Below are 18,308 nucleotides of genomic sequence, written 5' to 3'. Positions count from 1 at the left end.
TTTGTTTACATACATTTATTATTACCTTTGTAATAGTAATTGTTGAATGTTTGAACAAACATTTTTTTTTGCCTGCTTGACAATTTCTCCAAAAAGTCGTCTGTTTATATCTGTACTAGGAAAAATAACAATGGCATCAACAGACGCCACAGTGAACAGAGCTTTGGCCACATGACAATCTTTATACACAAATTCTCTTCTGGAACTTTGTGCACAGTTGTACCCTTTTAAAAAAAAAACAAAACAAAAAATAAAACTGCACACAGAAAACAAACAATGGCTGTATAATATGAAAGAAATTGTACAAAAACAACAAAAAAAAGATTTACTACACAATTTCCTTAGTGGTTTACATTTATTATAAATGTACCATTTGATTGCAGTACAAATAAATCCCTTTGGAAACAACAATATGACTAATAATACAACAAAGGAATCATTGTGAAACTAATCTATCAAGGGCAAAGACTAGACAAGCTGACAGTAAACTTTTCGACTTGATGAGTACCTCACTGATCTGTAATCAAGCTGCAATAACGCTCATCCATAATTTTATTTATTTATTTTTTTAAAGAACATTCACTTGATAAGAGAAGAACCTCTACAGCCCAGCGAGCAAACACATCCCAACTCGGCAAAGGATGAAAACAAATGTCTGCTAGGCAGGAACACGAGTCACAGCACTGGGAGAATCAGTGCTCAACAGTTACTAATGTAAAGTACCATGATGAGTGGGGTGGGGGGGCAAACCAGCCCCAGGTTTTTCCTTGAAATAAAGAGTCCCCGTCTATATAAGCTCTACACCTCTTCATCTTCTTCAAAAGGAGAAAAAAAAGATGAGTACCTGGTTGGCATCGGCAACCATGTCAGAATACATTTAGTGTTACTAACTTGACAACCACATCGTAAATGTGGTAAAGTGTGGAAGAGTGGTTAAATGTGAACATGATATCATCGTAAAGGCCATTAATGTGAACAAAGGGGGTGATGAATGATTGACGTTTGAGTTTATGACAGGACGGCTGTTACTTCCTTCCAAAGTTAAAGTTGATAATTAACTCGACAGATTTTCATTAGGGTCCACTGCACGTCACAGAGATTTGATACGCTCACTTGAGCCAGAATCAGTCTTAGCTTTTATACTTCCATGTAATGCAAATATAAATGTAAAAAAAAAGGAAATTACAAAGAGGCACTTAATTGCACTTTGGAAATGCTCAGGTCTTTAGAGACCGATTGGCTTGTATGTCTAAATCCTAAAATATATTTTAGGAACATCGTACACAAAAGGAAAGTTATCCAAAATTAATGAACTGCTGGAAAAGGATGTTTTCCTTTCACAAGCACATGACTGAAGATAACACAGGAGAACAGAACAAATACTGCTGATAAACACAGCTGCTGCATGCATAATCCTGTTACTTTATGAAAAGGTTTTTTTTGGATATGAGATTGCATGACTGATAGCAGAAAATTCCAGAATTTGATTTGTTTTTATCTTAAATCTCACAGCCCTTCTGGTGACTTTGGTCTCTCGTATAAAACCCGCCTGGGCTGTGAATGTAATTCTTTGTGTGATGCACAAGCTATCCGGATAGTAAGGGCAGACCAAAATATTAGTGTTCTTAGTGAAATATCTCCCTGCTGAAAAATGAGTTATGTACATTGGCACTTTGACTACAAAGGGGGGCATGGCCAAGTTCTCAGTGAAACAGCCAGTTAGTAGGAAGTAAAAAAATCTCACATTCCAGATACATGCAGGAGTGTAATAGGGAGATTTAAGATACATGGAAGGGGCCACAGGGAGGCCGACAGATGAGACAACGTACTAGGATAAACTGAGATGGAAAACCACAGAGAGATGCCTGTTGACACAATAGAGAGAGAGGCCTTCAAAGCTTTGCCTAACTGCCTCATTTCTCTGCTGCTGTCTCATGGCGCAGCCATATTACGGCTCCACAGAATAGGGGCGAAAACAAAGTAAAAGATACTAATTACAAAAATCATACAAAGTCATTCATGAACGTATAAAAAAATACATGTAAACTGATTACCGATAAACATTCCACTCATCTGCCTAAAATGGTAATAAAAACTACAACATAAAATCATAATGCATAATGAGTACAAAACATTTACATTTGTTTGTTTCTTTGTTTGTTTTTAGAAATACTTCATTTGGTGGCGCCCTAATCTCTCTGGCTAAGTGCTTCCTTTTGGTTTGGTACAAAATGCATGTGTGCTTTAAGTCAATAAAAAAAATGCATAGTTATTATTATTTCAATCTAAGGAATGAGGCTCTCACAGGCAAAACTCTAGTATTATTAAAGTGCATGTCACTGATACGATAGCATAGTACAAATGCAGGTAGTATCAATGTGTAAAATGATTGTACTAATCATTCTGCCTGCTCCCTTCACCATAAAAGTGGACAAAAAAAATACTGGACAGTACCCTTCTTCAGAACCACAACACCACCCTTCATATACAAATGCTCCACATAGACTTCTATAAGGAGTGAACACTGAACCTTAGGTATCTGAGAAATCCCTTTTTCTTCTTGTTGGCACTTCATGTAAAACTATGGCTTTTTTTTAAACATATACATATATATTTATACTATATGGCAACACTGTGAACAGTCTGGTGCTGAAAAAAAAGGGTAAAAAAACCACTGAAAATGCGCGATACTGAAAGACTGGAGGCTGGTCTTCTTCATGGACGGTTCCGGGACGGCCTGGAGGGTCTAAGCATGACTACCAACGGCCGCTGACACTGGCCATGTCAGCGTGAAACTGACGAGAGAGGCGGCCGCTTGCTCCCCCTTCTAGGAAGGAGGACCTGATGGGTGGCTCAAATAGCTTCCTCCGGTTCTTGTTTAGTTCTGTGAACAAGTTCCACAGTACATTAGCAGTAGGAAAGGTGACACAAATGTAAGTAACTTCTATGGCCCATACACAAACATACTGAAATCAAACCTGCACAGCAACACACTGTTACCGCACATGCACAGTACATAACCTCTTCCATAGGCCACACACTTATCAACTACCCTTCACATTTTTCTACTTACCAACAATGACAAGAAAATTGGATTCAAATTACTGTGGAATCACACTCGTCAACAATGCCCCTCTGTATGTCCATTTGGTCCGTGCAGCAGTTTCCGGTCAAAGTGCTTTCATAAAAATGTCAGCCGGGCACGCTGGCATCTCTGAGTTATTAATACGATAGCTGCGTTCTGTCGCTGCCAGCATAAACCTTCAGTTTGATTACTGGAGACAGTTCGCTTGCTGCAGCAGCTCTTTTTACTGGCAGACTAGCAGGAAGTTAAAACTGGATACCCCTCACTGCCGTTCTTGAGGCAAAAATGCAGAAAGACTAAAAGACGTGCATATTCCTGTTTTTGGTCGGTCATTGAAGATGAAAACTGACCTGCAGTTGGCTTAAGGTGACAGCCAGAAAAACCAGCTCTGCCCTTGGACCACTCTACTTCCTTAATAATCAGCTTTGGCCCCCGACATTTCCCCCTCGCTGCTCTCACTGTCGACTGGTCTGAGGTTTCAAAACTCAACACCCATGACAGGAAGCTTGTGATTCCAGCACGAGCATGATTAACTTACACAGCCAACAACTCAGACTATTACAACATCCAAGAAATGATGTCAGTAATGAGGTGTGACAACCACCACATTCACAATAGATTTGGTGGAACAACGGGGCAGAGTCGACATGAGTGTCAGGGAGGCAGCTGCAGCAGCTGGTGAAATATTAACACACTCATCTGAGAAGAATCTGCCTTAGTCCCATTCACTGCCTCTGGTGCAAATTATTGCTGTTTTTGCAAAACCTTTCGAGATGAATTAGTTTAAACACTGCTGTGAAACTTACTAGAGTCTGTCGAAAGATAAGGCCACCTTTAGTGGTAAGGCTATATTTAGTGGTTGACATTAGGGATGACCTCTGTCAGCTGGAGTGCACCTTGTGGCTTCTGCACACATGGACAGAATACAAAACACTAATTGGATGCATTGTGTGCCGAGCCCTCAGCAGCTGGTATCAATACATATCAGCACAGAAAAGGGCCACCTTGGAACAGAAGTGGTTGCTTGTGTGTTGTTTTCTGTGTGTGTATGTTTTTTTTCCTCAATTATACCTGAGATAGCGAGCAGCATTTTCCTGCGAGCACCAAAGGTGGTGATTCCCAGTTCCTTCAGGTCCTGGTCTGTCAGAGTCAGAAATGTCTGGAGGTCAATCTGGAGAAGAAAATGTATTAAACATAATTTAGAAACCTTCTATTATACATCACACTGGTGATGAATAGTGCTATTATACTGTCACCTGTGACTATAGTACTCCTATAGCAGATAAACTGTTCAGTGTGTTGGCATGCAAACACATGCCCTACCCACAGAAGTGAAATGCGGTAAAACCCTTTCCTCAAATTTTTTCTACCTCCCCATTTTTCATCTCTTGTTGCATGTGAAATACATTAAGAACGTTAAATTAAAAATGACACTGGAATGCAACCAACTGCATGGTTGAGAGAGGCATGGAACACAGTAAAGAGTCTACATCCAAGCTAGCAGTGGTGCTTTTAAAATCATGAAACAACCGACCTCTTGTTGCTGGAAGACGTCGGTGTACTTCCCCAAACCCAGCTTGCTGAAGAGCTCAGGCAGGTCTGAGCCTTTCAGAGACGAGTTCAGGCTGCAGCCGTTGCTGCCAGTTACCGAAGAGATGGAGTCCATATAGTTGCTGCTGCTGAGGTAATGCTCCGCAGCTACACATGACCAAATCAAAACAAAACAGACAGAATAATGACAATATGCAAGATGATTTCTCCACCTTTGAGCAGACATAACAGTCACTGCAGTGAAACTTTAAAACAAGGTTACTTGGTGTAATAATGATCAGTTAATCTAAAAAAAAAATCAAAATGTGACCTCATCTTCAACAACTCACAAAAATGTGCTTGTGCTTGTAGCACAGTCCTCTGTACTGACCAGACTTGTTCTGCTTCCTCTTTGGGCTGCTGACAGCGGAGGGGAACTCTGTGTGGCTTGGCAGCCCATTACCGGTGCCATTCCTCTCCCGCCAGTTGTCGGAGTCACTGCCATTCCCAACGCCTTCCCGGCTGCTGGATCGAGACAAAGACAGCGGGGAACCCTGAGAGAAAGAAAAAAAGAAGAAAAAAAGGCAATCCAATTATTAGCTGTTCTGAATAAAAACAATGCTGTGAATACACTGCACTTTAATGTAGCATATATACACACATCTTACTTCAAATAGTAAGACAGAGGACCGTTAATGATGCACACATAATCAGAGTGATACCCAAATACAGTCTTTATCACAGAAGATGGAAACACCACAGAGTGGTGCCCCGGGGCAGTTGTGTGTGTGTGTGTGTGTACCTCATATGTGGTGCTCATGCTGGGTTTGTAAGAAACATGATTGGCTCTCCGCAGCTCCTTGATGGTCTCAGCTGGCATCGACTTTGAGAAACCCAGACCGCTCCACGTGTTGGTGGGAGTCCGCACCTCGGTCACCACTGGTTTCTTCAGCATAGCTGCAGTGATAGAGATGTGTAGTGATGCCAACACACAGAACTTGACAAATGGACTAAAATTGATCAGTATTGAAGTTAAATAATAGAGAGTAAAAACTTCATTTTCTCATGCCAAAATATAAAGAGGGACACTAGTATAATGATGTTGATAAATGCTGTGTTTCCTGTTACACAGGCTGGGCTGCATCCTGGCACAGCTGTATCACATCATAAGACATAAATGTGAACTTACCTTTGGTTGCCAGCAGCTTTTTCTGCTCATAGTCAAACGCCTGAAAATACAGCAGACACTTTATTCACTTTACAACCCAATGCCAAGAAAACTATGTATTTTAATGTGTGTGTGTTTTTGAGTGTCTTTGTGTGCGTACCTGCATATTGGCAAAGGAGGTCTGAGGTGCCAGTCTGATTCTGTCCCGCTCATTCTGCTGTGCTGCCCTTTCTGCTGCCCGCTCGCTTCCCGGCGCCCTCTTATCTGCCACAGGACTGTCTGACGAGCTGGACTCAGCATCGGAGAGGAGGCAGTCAGAACTGTTGCAATTAGACAGAGATAATACTGTATAATATTGTGAGGAAAGGAATCAAACTAACGAAGCATAACCTTTCCTCTGTTTTGGCTGTTAATTTTCCAGGCTCATCAGATGTGAGTGGGTTTTTTAAGATTTTATACCAAAGACTCGCTTTAATAATGATGGTGCTCAGAGTGAGCGTGCACAGTCCATATATTGCTTACACTGCTAAATCTCCATATGGGGCTTGACCACCATCTGTCAACTTCTACAAAACATCTAGGTTTGTCCAACTTTTAAAAATAAAATGTATAAATTTAGGTTTGATTCCACCAAATACCATCACTTCTCAGTGGCCTCTGCGTATACAAACAAGAGAACTGCCAAGCTGTAAATGATTCCTGCAGTGATGAACAGTAACGAAGAAGAGTCAATTATCTGCAGACTCAAACATACTGTAGATGAGAGTTCTTGGTTCCCTGCAGAAGCTCCACAGCCTGTCGTTTCCCTGATGAGGTCTTACACGAAGCCAGCATCTGTTTCAGCTCACTGCCATTAGCCGAGTGAGAAGGGCTTCTGGGCATGCCAACTTCTACAAAGGTATCAGAGCCTGAAGCAAAAGGACATTTTGGATTATAATCTGTCTGTGTAGAATAAATACACAGCAACCAGAGCAGACATACAGGTGTAATCTCATTTTCCTGTCTGTACTGTTCAGCAGGGGTGGGTCACTGGGTGTACTGATGGGTGTAAATGTGTGGCCTGTGGGCATATGAACTGCACGTGTGCATGCATTAAAGTGCGACAAGTCTGAATTAAATTAAAAACACAGCTGCTGTGATTAAAGTGATTCTAAACTTAACAAGAACCTGCTCTGTGTGCACATGTGTGTCTGAGTGTGTGCATATAATCAGAAATATCTGAATATACATGGACTGCATAGGATAAAATAATATGATGTCAGTCAACCAAATGAAGCTCTCTAGGGTTTAATGTTTCAACAATTCCCCTGGACTCCTTCAATGTACAACACCATGCCAGACTGGGCGAGCCAGTCCAAACACATTCTGCGACACAGGAGGAGGTAAAGGAAGGGAGAGGGAAAACTAACCAGGATGCACTGCACTGGGGGAAGACCGGCTTAGAAAACAGCGGCGAAAAACGAGACGCGTGAGAGTGAAAAGTTTGAGGGGAAAACCGCGAGTGTAAGACACAGAGGAAATGAGGGCCTTTCTGAACCACTGGGAGAGCAGCAGTTAATCTGTCTCCGTTCCAATAAACGTATTGAGAGGGAGTATGAGGTTAGGAGGACGGTATAAGAGGCAGAAAAGGAGTTCACTCAAGGCATTTTCCTCACTGTGGCTTTAAGGGTCACATAAATCTCAAGTGGAAAAGCTTGAATTGGACATTTATGTTAAGTCGGCAAGACTGAGGTCCAGCAAACCTGAGTCGAAAATGTTAACAGCTCAAGGTTATAATAATACAACAATCATAATCTGTAAAAGTTTAGCATAAATGAATCACAAGAGGCAAGGCTTCTGCAAATAAATACACGCATTACAATTAAAACCTCTTAGCCTAGTTGAATGTTTTACTTTTTTTAAAAAAGGTGAAAGTAGAGTATAATGTTTACATTAACCTTACTGTGTACGTTGTTTTATACAGAGTCAAACATACAAGCTGATGATGGGCAGAACCAACTTACTGATTAGAACAGGATATGGCTGCAGCTATGCAGTGTATGTTTAATGGAACATATAAACATATGAATGGTGTTTATGCTGCAGTGCTGCACAGACTGCATGGTCAGAAATGATCACATTTTTATAATGCAGATCCTAAATGTTTATATTGCCTGATCTTTAAGCACAGGCAACTCATTTTATACATTTATACATTTATGCATGTATCATAAGATGGAACATGAGGAATACCTTCATCTGGGCTGGACTTGCTGGACAGTGGTTCAGATGGACTGTGTCCGCTGGCCTCCTGGACTGTGTCACACGGAGCAGGACTCAAAACGGTTTCCGCCAGCGAAGCCGTTGCTAGCCTTCCATAGACTGAGCCAGGATGCTATGTGCACGCACGCAGCACAGACAGATTAAAACATGACAGACAAATGACATTTGTCTTGTTCATTTACAGGCTATGATAAGGCAGCATAAAAACCTGAAGGCCAACCTTGACGTGTCCGTTAAGAGTGCAGTCAGGGACGCCGTTTTGCTGCTTGTCTATGGGAGCGAGGCCAGGAGGAGGAGACGGTGTGCTCTGTGTGTAACCCTGCACGCCTTGCAGCAGGATGCTACTCAGGGTGGCCTGAGTGGCAGGGTGCAGAATCAGTTGAGATGAGAAGCCTGAAATAAAAGTACACAGGGTCACAGGTGGTCTTTGTTTGTGCATAACTTGGAGGAAACTGAAATACTGGTCCTATAGAAAATATATTCTATAATATTGTGAACAAACCTTGGGTGCTGGCAAGTGGGCTTGGCCACAGGGAGGGTGATGGTGTTGGGGTGCTGGGGCTTGGGGTCTGTAGAGGGCTAATGGAGGAGTTTAAGCTGTTCAGCACAGCATTCGGGGCTGCCGAGTTGGGAAGGGAGTGAGGTGCCGTTGCACCCAGGAAACCTAAGGAGAAACAAAGAGAAGAATAGATCAGTGGTGGTCCTGTCAAAACAGAGACATTTTTCAAGCTAATCACACGTTACACTGGGGCCCTCAGAAACTAATCTTGGTCTTCCAGTTATTTAACAGGAATTCCACCAAACTGCCATCAACCAGACAGCAAATGAGAGGAAGAATTTCTTCAATTTCTACAAGGTCAGAGATGCAAAAGCGCACATCTAGTGTGTCCTCATACCCTATAAAACCATGTTATTGAGAGCACCAACAATGTGGTGTTTGGTGCCTTAACCCAAACACTATGTATGAAAACAGAAAGAAGCAGGTCTGTGGCTTTAACAAGGGGCTAGTTTGGCTCCAGGAATAAGGCCAGAGATTCTTCTGGCAGAGTGGCCTGTAATCTCAGGAAGAGAAGCATGTAGCAATTACTAAAGGCCAGGATGTGGCCATCCACAGCTTCACCCCCGGGCCCCTGGGTTTAAATGAGACAGCAAGAAAACATTTCTACTGTAGTGGTTCTATGCGGCACATTGGGATTTATGATGACCAATTGGTAAAGCTTGATTTGATTTGATCTGATTTAAAATAGCACTCAGTATCAGAGGTGAACAGGGTACATCACAGTTCTCTGTTCCAAATCCTGTGTGACTGCAGCATCCTTTTAATGAGAGATACAGGACTCATCTACTTCTACCCCAGGCCAAATATGATTCAATTACCCCTTGTATAAATAAAAGTGCATCTGACACTTGAAATGTCCAGTAGAAATAAACTGAGATATACAATGATGTACTTCCAGTATACGCTTGTACTCATCAGCTCTGCCTTTCCTGCTGCTTTGGATACATTTACTTGTGTCCTCACAAAAAAAATCCTCGATCATACTGTATAAAATGGAAAAAAAGCAGATAACAAGGGCTAAATATTTGTCATACTATACTTGTTTTGAGTCAATTAAAAGTGTCTCTTGGAAACAAAAACCTCATGACATCTGTTCCAAGCTGAACTCCATGCCTCCATGTTGAGGTCAGAGCTGCAGACAAACAAACTCCTACACAAACCGTTCATCTTCCTGTGATTCATAACCTCATGATTCATTCAAAGTAGAAATTGAGCTGAGGTTATTTTCTGATGGTTGGCTGATCAAAGATGTGGGACTCAGTTCTTGGCATGGGGTTTGTACTATCGTAGTGAGGCAGAAAACTCCTGCCATATAGAGATGCCAACCCTGTTTGGCTCTGGGGGCATGTGGCTCTGATATGACTCTAAGAGAAAAACCTGTGTTGGAACATTGATGAATGAGGATATTACTACCTCTCCACAGACATTTCATCTCTAATGCATTATTCAGTGAGGGATGGCGTCTTTTCTTCCAGCAATATTCTATCTGGTCCATGTAAGAATAAAATCAGCATTAGTAGCACCTTTACAGACAGTGTAATTACCCAGATTACTTAGCCCCAGGCCAGCTGAGGCCAGGATGTCCAGGCCAACGGGGCAGATGAGGGATGGGGACGGACCGTTAGTGGTGGGATTCAACGCCACAGAGGGCGAAGAAGAAGAAGAAGACACTCCGTTGCTCTCGAGACCCAAGAGGAATTTTCGGGCTTCGTACATGTTAACTGCGTTCCTCTCCACGCTCTTGACAATCACAGACTGGGGTAGATGGGAAAAAAAGGCGATGAGAAACCAATAGGATGGGGGAAAAAAAACTCAGAATAATGGACAGACATGTGGAAGAAAAGGGGAGGAGAGTGGCCATAGATATGGAAGGGAATGTTGGCACCAGAGATGGGGAGTGAAAGGGAGACTGAGGGGGAGACAAACATAAATGGGAGGAAGGAAGAGGGAATTAAGGACCGATTAGAAGGATAAACATGGAGGCAGTGTGGGAGACAGAGGGAGACATGGGAGCAAAGTTTGAGAGAAAGCATTTCTTGATCAATTGCATATCTTGCTTTCTGAAATAAGAGGAGAAAATATTAGGCAACAAAACTAAATAACTATTACACTATGAGCTACTGAAGAAAGAGGAAACCCTGCCCTCCATACGGATCAAATGCAAAATGGATGTGAGCACAAATCACGTTCTGGTGTTTTTTTTTGCCAAAGTTTCCAATCCTGATCAGTCTCTCCGACACATAAACTCTTCTTTATAGGTGTGCCAAAGTGCCAGAAGCACAGAAGCTACGCCATGCATTTGGACAGGCCTTTTGGATTACAGCTGTCACCTTGTTAAAATGTTTAAGTGAAGGGTTCTTAAGAGGATCTGGGCTGGGTCAGTGTTTACACTGGCACCTCCACACCAGTCCCCGCAGGCCTGTCTGGTTTGGGCAGCAAGCCCTGACTCAGGGTGGGACATGGGCACCTTGAAGAAGCGGTGCGGACCTGGCCAAAAGATGAAATATGATTAGGAATATTAAGCGACCTTTGAATACAGGTGCGGTGCATTTATTGAAGGAGAGCCATGCATTTCACTAATACAGGAAAATGAGCGTATCTCCAAATTGCTACCAAATTTACTGAGAATCAAGAGTCAGCTCCTTTTCTCGGAATAACTGAGGCATAACAAGAAAATTGAGCGTTTCCATCAATCAGGTGCATGGCAGGCTGCGTGCGGAGGAGGGGAACAGACTGACTGCCCGCTGTGACAGATGCGGATGTTGCCAAAATTCTTCGTCGCGTTGGTGTGGCATGACTCCCCGATGGTTCAGGGTACAGGTTTTTCCCCCTCTCTAATTTCAACAAACAGTTGAAATATGACTTATAATCTATCATTTATTTCAGTGTCATGCTGTGACACTTGATGGACACTAATTCTGAAACAGAACAGTGGCCTATTTGTTTCATGGTCATGTTTTTTTTTCCCTCCACAGCATTTGGACAAGTACGAGAGCAGCTGTGTGTTTTCTCACAGTGAAAAGTTGTTTCCTTCTAAACCTTAATGCTTACTGGAGGTTCAGCTTTTAGTGGGACTTATTCATTTTATTAATCTTGTCTGTTACATGTGGTATGATCATCTAGCTTGGTTTACATTTTATGCTACCATTCTTCCAAAAACCTTCAGTGCTGCACAATCAATACTATAGTAACGAACACCATGCAGATAGATTTATCTATAAAGTAGTGTTTGTTACTTTAAGTGAAGCACATCTTATGTCCTTGTTTTATCACACCAAAAAAAACTCTGCCAGGTACAGGTATAGAGATGAATCATAATCATCTGAACACATAATTTTAATCCCATTAAATAAAAAACTTATATATAGTATGGATCTGGATTTTACATTACATCTGATTAAGATACTCCTTTGGCCTGTTTTAACTCAAAGAGAACAGCTATGCAAACAGCCCTGTCAGGCTGTATGCATCTAAGTTTAGTAGGTTAGTAGTAATGACAGTGGTTGGAGTGGCTGCTGCTTTTTGTTTACCATAAAGGCACATCTAGAAGCCTATAAATACTGGAGTATATTTTCTACAGAAGCAGATGTTGTGGGTTTGCCATCCCACATGATTAAGAAGGTGACAGTCGGATTTCGGTAAAACCTACATGTAGTAAAGTTTTTGGTTTGACTTTTCCATTTTATTCTATTCTTCAATTTATGTATTGAATGCAATAAATCTATGTTTCCACCAATGTGTGATAGCCTCCTGATGTGGTCAGGAGGAGTTAATTCATTGCAAACAGTGTAAATGCAAAAGGGAACTTTGTGGATGCACCGAAGACATTAGGATTTAATAATCACATAGTGTTTGAAATACTTCATTCTGGAATAAAGGGATCAATAAACCGACTAAGACAGACCTCTCTGAAGCTGGGCTGCCTACATCTTTCCATGCTGTGTGTGGGGAGCTTGGCGATCATACCTTGCTGGGCTGTTTTGGCTTCGGTTTTATGCTGATGAAGACATCCAGCTGCTCCATTAGTGCCGTGATACACTGTGGCTCCACCTCGATGTCTTCTTTAATGTCAAACATTAATACCAGAGGCAAACAGCCCTGTGGAGCAGACAACATAATCACATATAGCTGCAACACACAGTTGTTTTCTTAAGTCAGCCCCCTGTTAGTTTACTTTAACATATGTGAGTTTTTACACTATACATTCTTTCTCACAACAGTAGTAAATTTTCCTTTATACTACACCATTTGCAGACCAACAAAGTAGACATACCAATAAATACAAGATTCACTGCTGGATCCATCCCACACAGAGTTGGGGAAATTCCGCCAAGAGCAATCTGTTTTGCATGATCACGACCACAAGCACCACAGACATCTATATTTTGGGCTGAGAACTGGACAGCACTCCTATTGTGAGTGGGTGTAATTAGCAGCAGAGTATAGAGCCAGGCTGGCTCTGACAGGGCCAGAGATTGGAGCTGTAATCTACAGTCTGGCTGGAGGAGGCCAAATCACACAGTACGCTACTGCGGGTAGGACTCCTCTCCCAACCCCTGTGCTTCCACTTTCTGCTTCCACTTTCACCTACTGCTCCCATTATCCTTTGCTTTCGAAGCTTGTCTCGTATTAATCATTGTTTTTTTTCCTTTCCCACAAAGTGAGACAGTAAAGAGGCTTCTTCTTGTGTGTCCCATTCGCAGACCAGGAGAAAGTCAACTTTAGTCACTGAAACAACTTTGGCATTTGCTAAATGTCTCTGGGGCCCAACTGGGAGACCGCAGACAAAAAGAAGGCAGCTCTGGCAGAATTATTGCCCTACATTATGGATCTCCAAACAGAAAGCCAAAGCTGTTTACAGCTGAGATGTCTTATACACACCAGCTCAGCAGAAGCTTTAAACCAACAGTAATTAAACAGCCATTACTTTTACACATTTTTGAAACAGGCTTTAGTAAGCGATTTAGATAAGGGTGGCCTTGGTGGTCACGGGCAACAAGACAAGAATGACCACTGAGCATTTTTAACCAAATTTAAATATGAGGTGCTGCCTCTGGTCCAAAACACTAGTAATCTCTGAATTACAGACACGGGTTGAATTCCAATTTACTCGAATCTATCATACAAGCTTGCCAAACCATCGTCCTTAACACCATCGAGCAAGGACATTAGAAACTCAAGCCAAACTTATGCAAATGCATGTCCTCCCTCCATGCAGGTATGCGACAGCTATAAATCACACAGGCTAACCTTGAGTCTTGTTTATCCGACGTGGACAATTCAGCAGTACGAGTAGAGCCAAGCAAATCTCTCCCAAGGCTACTCAAAACCCTCAAAGTGATCATGGTTTACTTCCTAACCCCCATGTATCATCCACACATACCATTATGATGTTGGTGAAACTGTGACATCCATTATAGCTACCACACACACACACAGTATGTGGAATCTGCATATGTAAGGATTATATATATCACCAATGCCATTTCTCAGCCACAAAACCAAGCTTAGCTGTTTAAAATAATCTGGACACACACATACAGACACACAGAGAGAGAGGGTACGCACCATGAGGTATTGCCGTGCCAGACAAACAGATTCAATGGTGCCCTGAATGTAGACTGTGGATTTCTTCTGGGGGCTGTTGGGGTCAGGGAAGTGGATCTGGGCTCCCGTCCTCTGGGTGATGTGCTTGATGTTGCTGCCGTTGCGTCCTTTCATAAAGAGGTGGTGTTGTGGTGCGATGTCCAGGTGGGTGGTGACTGAGATGGTACTTGCCAGGCTACCAGCCAGGTGCTCCAGCAGCAGAGCGGTACCTCTCTGTGTAAACAAAAACACATTCAAATTTAAATAATATGAATATACATAGATACATGTAGACATGTAGACATGTAGACTTATTAGTCTTCATTCATTCTAGAGACATGTTGATGGCTTATGTTGGGGTCTCACATCAGCTTGCTTGGAGATTATTAAGAATGTAATATATTAAAAAAAAGCACTAATGATTTACGTTAAGCTGACTGAGGTCAGTAGATAAGTCAGTAATTAGTAGAGTGCTGTGATTGACTAATCAAAATCATTCAACAGAATTGTACAGTGTGCATCAACAGTATTGATGAGACCAAACAGCCGTAGCTCAAGCTACAGACACTCGGCGATGCACCGGTCCTTCGGGAATCCTCCCGAATCTCCCAATTAGCCACTCCGGGCCTGGAGCTATGTACTAAACTGTTACACTACACTGCCTGAATAATGGGCCATTTGTATGACAAACACAACCTTTTTCATTAAGTGTTTAAATTGATTATATTTTTATCAACAGTTAAATGTAATAAGAGAAGCATCAAATTCTCACATCAAAAATGCTGGAACCACAAAATATTTGGCATTTATGCCTGATAAATTTACAGTATAAATCAATTGACCAGTTTTCAGCAATAATGCAGGCATTCATTTTATGTGGGTACTGTACTGTAGACAAGCCTAATGATAAAGAAAAAGCTGGTATATGTGGGAGTAAAATACACTTTCCAACAATAAAACAAAGAATATAACAGATAAAAGGCTAAAACCGCATTTCATTTGCAGCAATGTCCAGACCACATTACAATCTAGCTGCCCTACAGGCAGAGCAATAGCGCTCTGTTGCTCCAATTCCCAGAGAAAACACCAGTGTTTTGTGTATAGCCAATGGAAATGATTGTATTTTCCACTGCATCTGCTGGCCAGCGGAGCAGCCTCATTCCTCGCTGCCTCTGCAAGCCATCACTTGGCCTAGTAAAGTAAGTCATTTCCAGCGTGCAATAGGAATCCACACTCTGTGGCCTGCACAAGACAACAATCCACAGCGGTTTTGGCAATCCTCGAAGGTGTTCCAAGGCTCTCACACCACCACACAACATAGCACACATATTCCTCTGATCCTCCAGCCTTCATCTGGCACGCTTCCCGGTCCTGACTGACCCCTCAGACCTACCACAAACACTCAGAAGGGCTTTTGCATATGCACACATTTAGAAAATGTGCACAAATGATCACTAGCATGCAAATCAGAATAGAAGGTAATACATGCAGAGATGCACTTGTACAAGAGGCAGATGCTGGCAAACTGAAACGAGTTCTGTATTGTTAATAAAGGCTCCACAGTGGAAAATGGTGGGTGTGATTTGTTGGCAGAGATAATGAAGAGATTTTCTGGCAGGCTTTAACTAACCACAGCTAAAATTCCTGTTGAGGAAATGCATCTGTATTTATATATGTTCTATGAATTATACAGTATAATTATGAACATACAGTGGAAACATGCCACAAAACTCCACCAAGTTTTAATCAGGACAGACTCCTGGACTTGCTGGTACTGTGTCTCCCCTCCAGTGGAGAGCTGTCCAGTTCTAGTGCCCAAACATCTCTCAGCACTCCCTTGCCCCCGTGGTGCTGAAAGTAATGAGGCGGTTTATACGAGAAAAGTGAGGAACGCTGACAGTGTTGGTGGGCTTTGACGTGTAGCTCAGGAAACCGTTTTTTTTCCCTTACTCAGTTTGTGGCTCGCCATGTAAACGGGTGGAGAATAACTCAAATATTACAGGAATGACTGACAGGGTGTGCACAGGTCAGACTTCAGGTAGTTATCCAAATATCTTTAAACAGGACACATGCCGGCAGTTTGGTCTGGAGCCTGAACAGTGTTATCGGTTCAGTGATGTTATTGGCCAATATTAGCTTATCTCAGCTATATTAGTGTTGGCACATATGTTGTGAAAAAAAGCTGTGCCCAGTGTCTTTTTTTTCAGAGCACAGCTTAAGCTGTGGGGATTTATACTGGGTTAAGGCACTGATCATCCCATTAACACAACCCTATCAACCCTTTTCACCTCCTGTACTCACCTTGACTGCACTGGCATTGTTCTGTGAACCACGAACGACACCGGTGGCCCTGTACAGGCGCGTTGGGGGCTTGAAGGAGACTGTGAGGTTGTAGGTCTGGGAGATGTGCTGCACAGCTGGGGAGCTGGGATCAGACTGCATGATGGCTGGAAGCTCAAAAGACAGCACAAGAGGTAGCAGCTCCTGCAACATGAAGGGAAAGAAAAGAGGGAAAGGAGGTGAGGATGATGAGTAAGAAAGTGAAAACTATTTTCCTAATGTAGGGTGCTGATGCCCGATATCACTCTGATGTGCCGCTGGGCAACATACTCATACTTTAACACCAACCTCGAAATTTGTGGGGAAACAATGGGCAATAAATTAAAAAGCACTTAGTTCACTAAGGCATGAAAAGCTCCATGCGAGGGGTAATAACTTTCTGGCCGAAGGCAGAATGAGTCAGTTTTAGAAAACCTAGCACATTTATTCTCAACATAGTCCCCTCCTGTTATTACACACTGAACCCAATTATTGTGGAGCCCTGATTACTTCTTTGTAGGAGACAATGTGGTAGACATCCAGAAAATGGTCAACAGCAGTGACAACATGCCATCATGGACACTAGAGGCATGAGAACCTGGAGGAAAAGTGCTCCTCTTGTCAGGTTGATACAGAATCGATTGTAACGATCTCGTAACATCAGGATACAGACCTCTGTAATAATGTGACCCCTTTCTGGGTGTCCACCAGCATCCAAAAAAGACAAGGAAACATCACTGATTTGACTTTTGGGTCTTTGGGGTCATCTTTCAGGCTTGTTGCCACCTAGTCGTCCTGCACCTTCTTGGCTCCTAAACCTTTGTGACAGAGTGTTTACTTTTACCAAAGGGGCTTCAGGTCAGGGATTTACTGATCTCACTTTATTAGTCCTGTCTACAATACTGATAATTTGACTTTGTGTATCAGCTGATACAATCAATACCATTTCATCTGTAGATATTCCAAGTAGCTGTCAAACTTGAATAGCAAGCATGAAATACCTCTGTATCTTTAAAAAATACCACAAAAGTCATTGCTTTTCTGCATAATCACTCGAAACCATATAAGTACATGTAATGACAGCTATAACGGTGAACTCCTTCTACCTTAGACCACAGAAATAAGTGCACTTTATTTACCGACTGTATGTCAGGTTGACAGCTGATTAGAACCATTTGGACAGTGAGTAAAAATACACGAGGGGTGCTTTCTTTACAGTGTGTAGTGTTACTGTATTATGATCTGACACATAGACATAACAACCCTTTCTTTAGCAGAAGGTGGCAGAACCTGGCATGCAAATCTGTCATCTTAAATTAATCCAGAGAAAATTATCAAAATGGCAGCCAAAGAGGGAGAAACCCTTTGTTACTACAGTGCAGTGTGATGGTATGATAAACATATGAACATTATGGCTACAGACTTTTACAAACTATCAGTGGTCTATTGACTGTTCACTCTCATACATTAATTTCAAGTCACAGAATAAAACCACAGGACTGGAAACATGTGCTCGTGTCATTCAAACAAAATAGACGCTGACAGGAAGGCTTCACTTCATGCACACATATGCTTATGTATGCATGGGAGAGGAATCACGCAGGCACACACCCAAACACAGTCAAACTGAAGAGAATGAACACACACACACACTCACACACACACACACACAGTTATCCAAACACTGACTCTTGGGCAGAGAGCCACTATGGTTTTGGCTGCCAGTGAAGGGCAAGCAGCATGAATTGCTCTGACCAAAGAAATGCATCCCTGATCAGTCCCATATGCGCTTGGCCTTA

At 42.3% G+C, this 18,308-nt stretch overlaps 1 protein-coding gene across 4 annotated transcripts in view; it reads right to left on the bottom strand.

Annotated features, from left to right (window-relative positions):
* bicc1a (BicC family RNA binding protein 1a) overlaps positions 1–18,308 on the bottom strand; it is a 50,534-nt gene continuing 32,226 nt past the window's right edge. For 3 of the 4 annotated variants that reach the window (XM_028423079.1, XM_028423082.1, XM_028423081.1), the window contains exons 7-21: positions 16,492–16,674; positions 14,173–14,424; positions 12,571–12,702; positions 10,149–10,359; positions 8,548–8,709; positions 8,266–8,438; positions 8,016–8,157; positions 6,538–6,691; positions 5,944–6,103; positions 5,805–5,844; positions 5,418–5,572; positions 5,007–5,169; positions 4,620–4,783; positions 4,157–4,256; positions 1–2,884 (exon numbers count right to left, since the gene is read on the bottom strand). In XM_028423079.1, the coding sequence (XP_028278880.1) occupies positions 2,757–2,884; positions 4,157–4,256; positions 4,620–4,783; positions 5,007–5,169; positions 5,418–5,572; positions 5,805–5,844; positions 5,944–6,103; positions 6,538–6,691; positions 8,016–8,157; positions 8,266–8,438; positions 8,548–8,709; positions 10,149–10,359; positions 12,571–12,702; positions 14,173–14,424; positions 16,492–16,674 (2,319 nt within the window). In that variant the 3' untranslated portion in view covers positions 1–2,756. The remainder of the gene's footprint in view (positions 2,885–4,156; positions 4,257–4,619; positions 4,784–5,006; positions 5,170–5,417; positions 5,573–5,804; positions 5,845–5,943; positions 6,104–6,537; positions 6,692–8,015; positions 8,158–8,265; positions 8,439–8,547; positions 8,710–10,148; positions 10,360–12,570; positions 12,703–14,172; positions 14,425–16,491; positions 16,675–18,308) is intronic. The other variant, XM_028423080.1, reaches the window with a different exon arrangement.

Source organism: Parambassis ranga, chromosome 15 (assembly GCF_900634625.1).
Source record: "Parambassis ranga chromosome 15, fParRan2.1, whole genome shotgun sequence".
NCBI classification, from domain to species: domain Eukaryota; kingdom Metazoa; phylum Chordata; class Actinopteri; family Ambassidae; genus Parambassis; species Parambassis ranga.
This window is presented reverse-complemented; position numbering and strand designations above follow the sequence as displayed.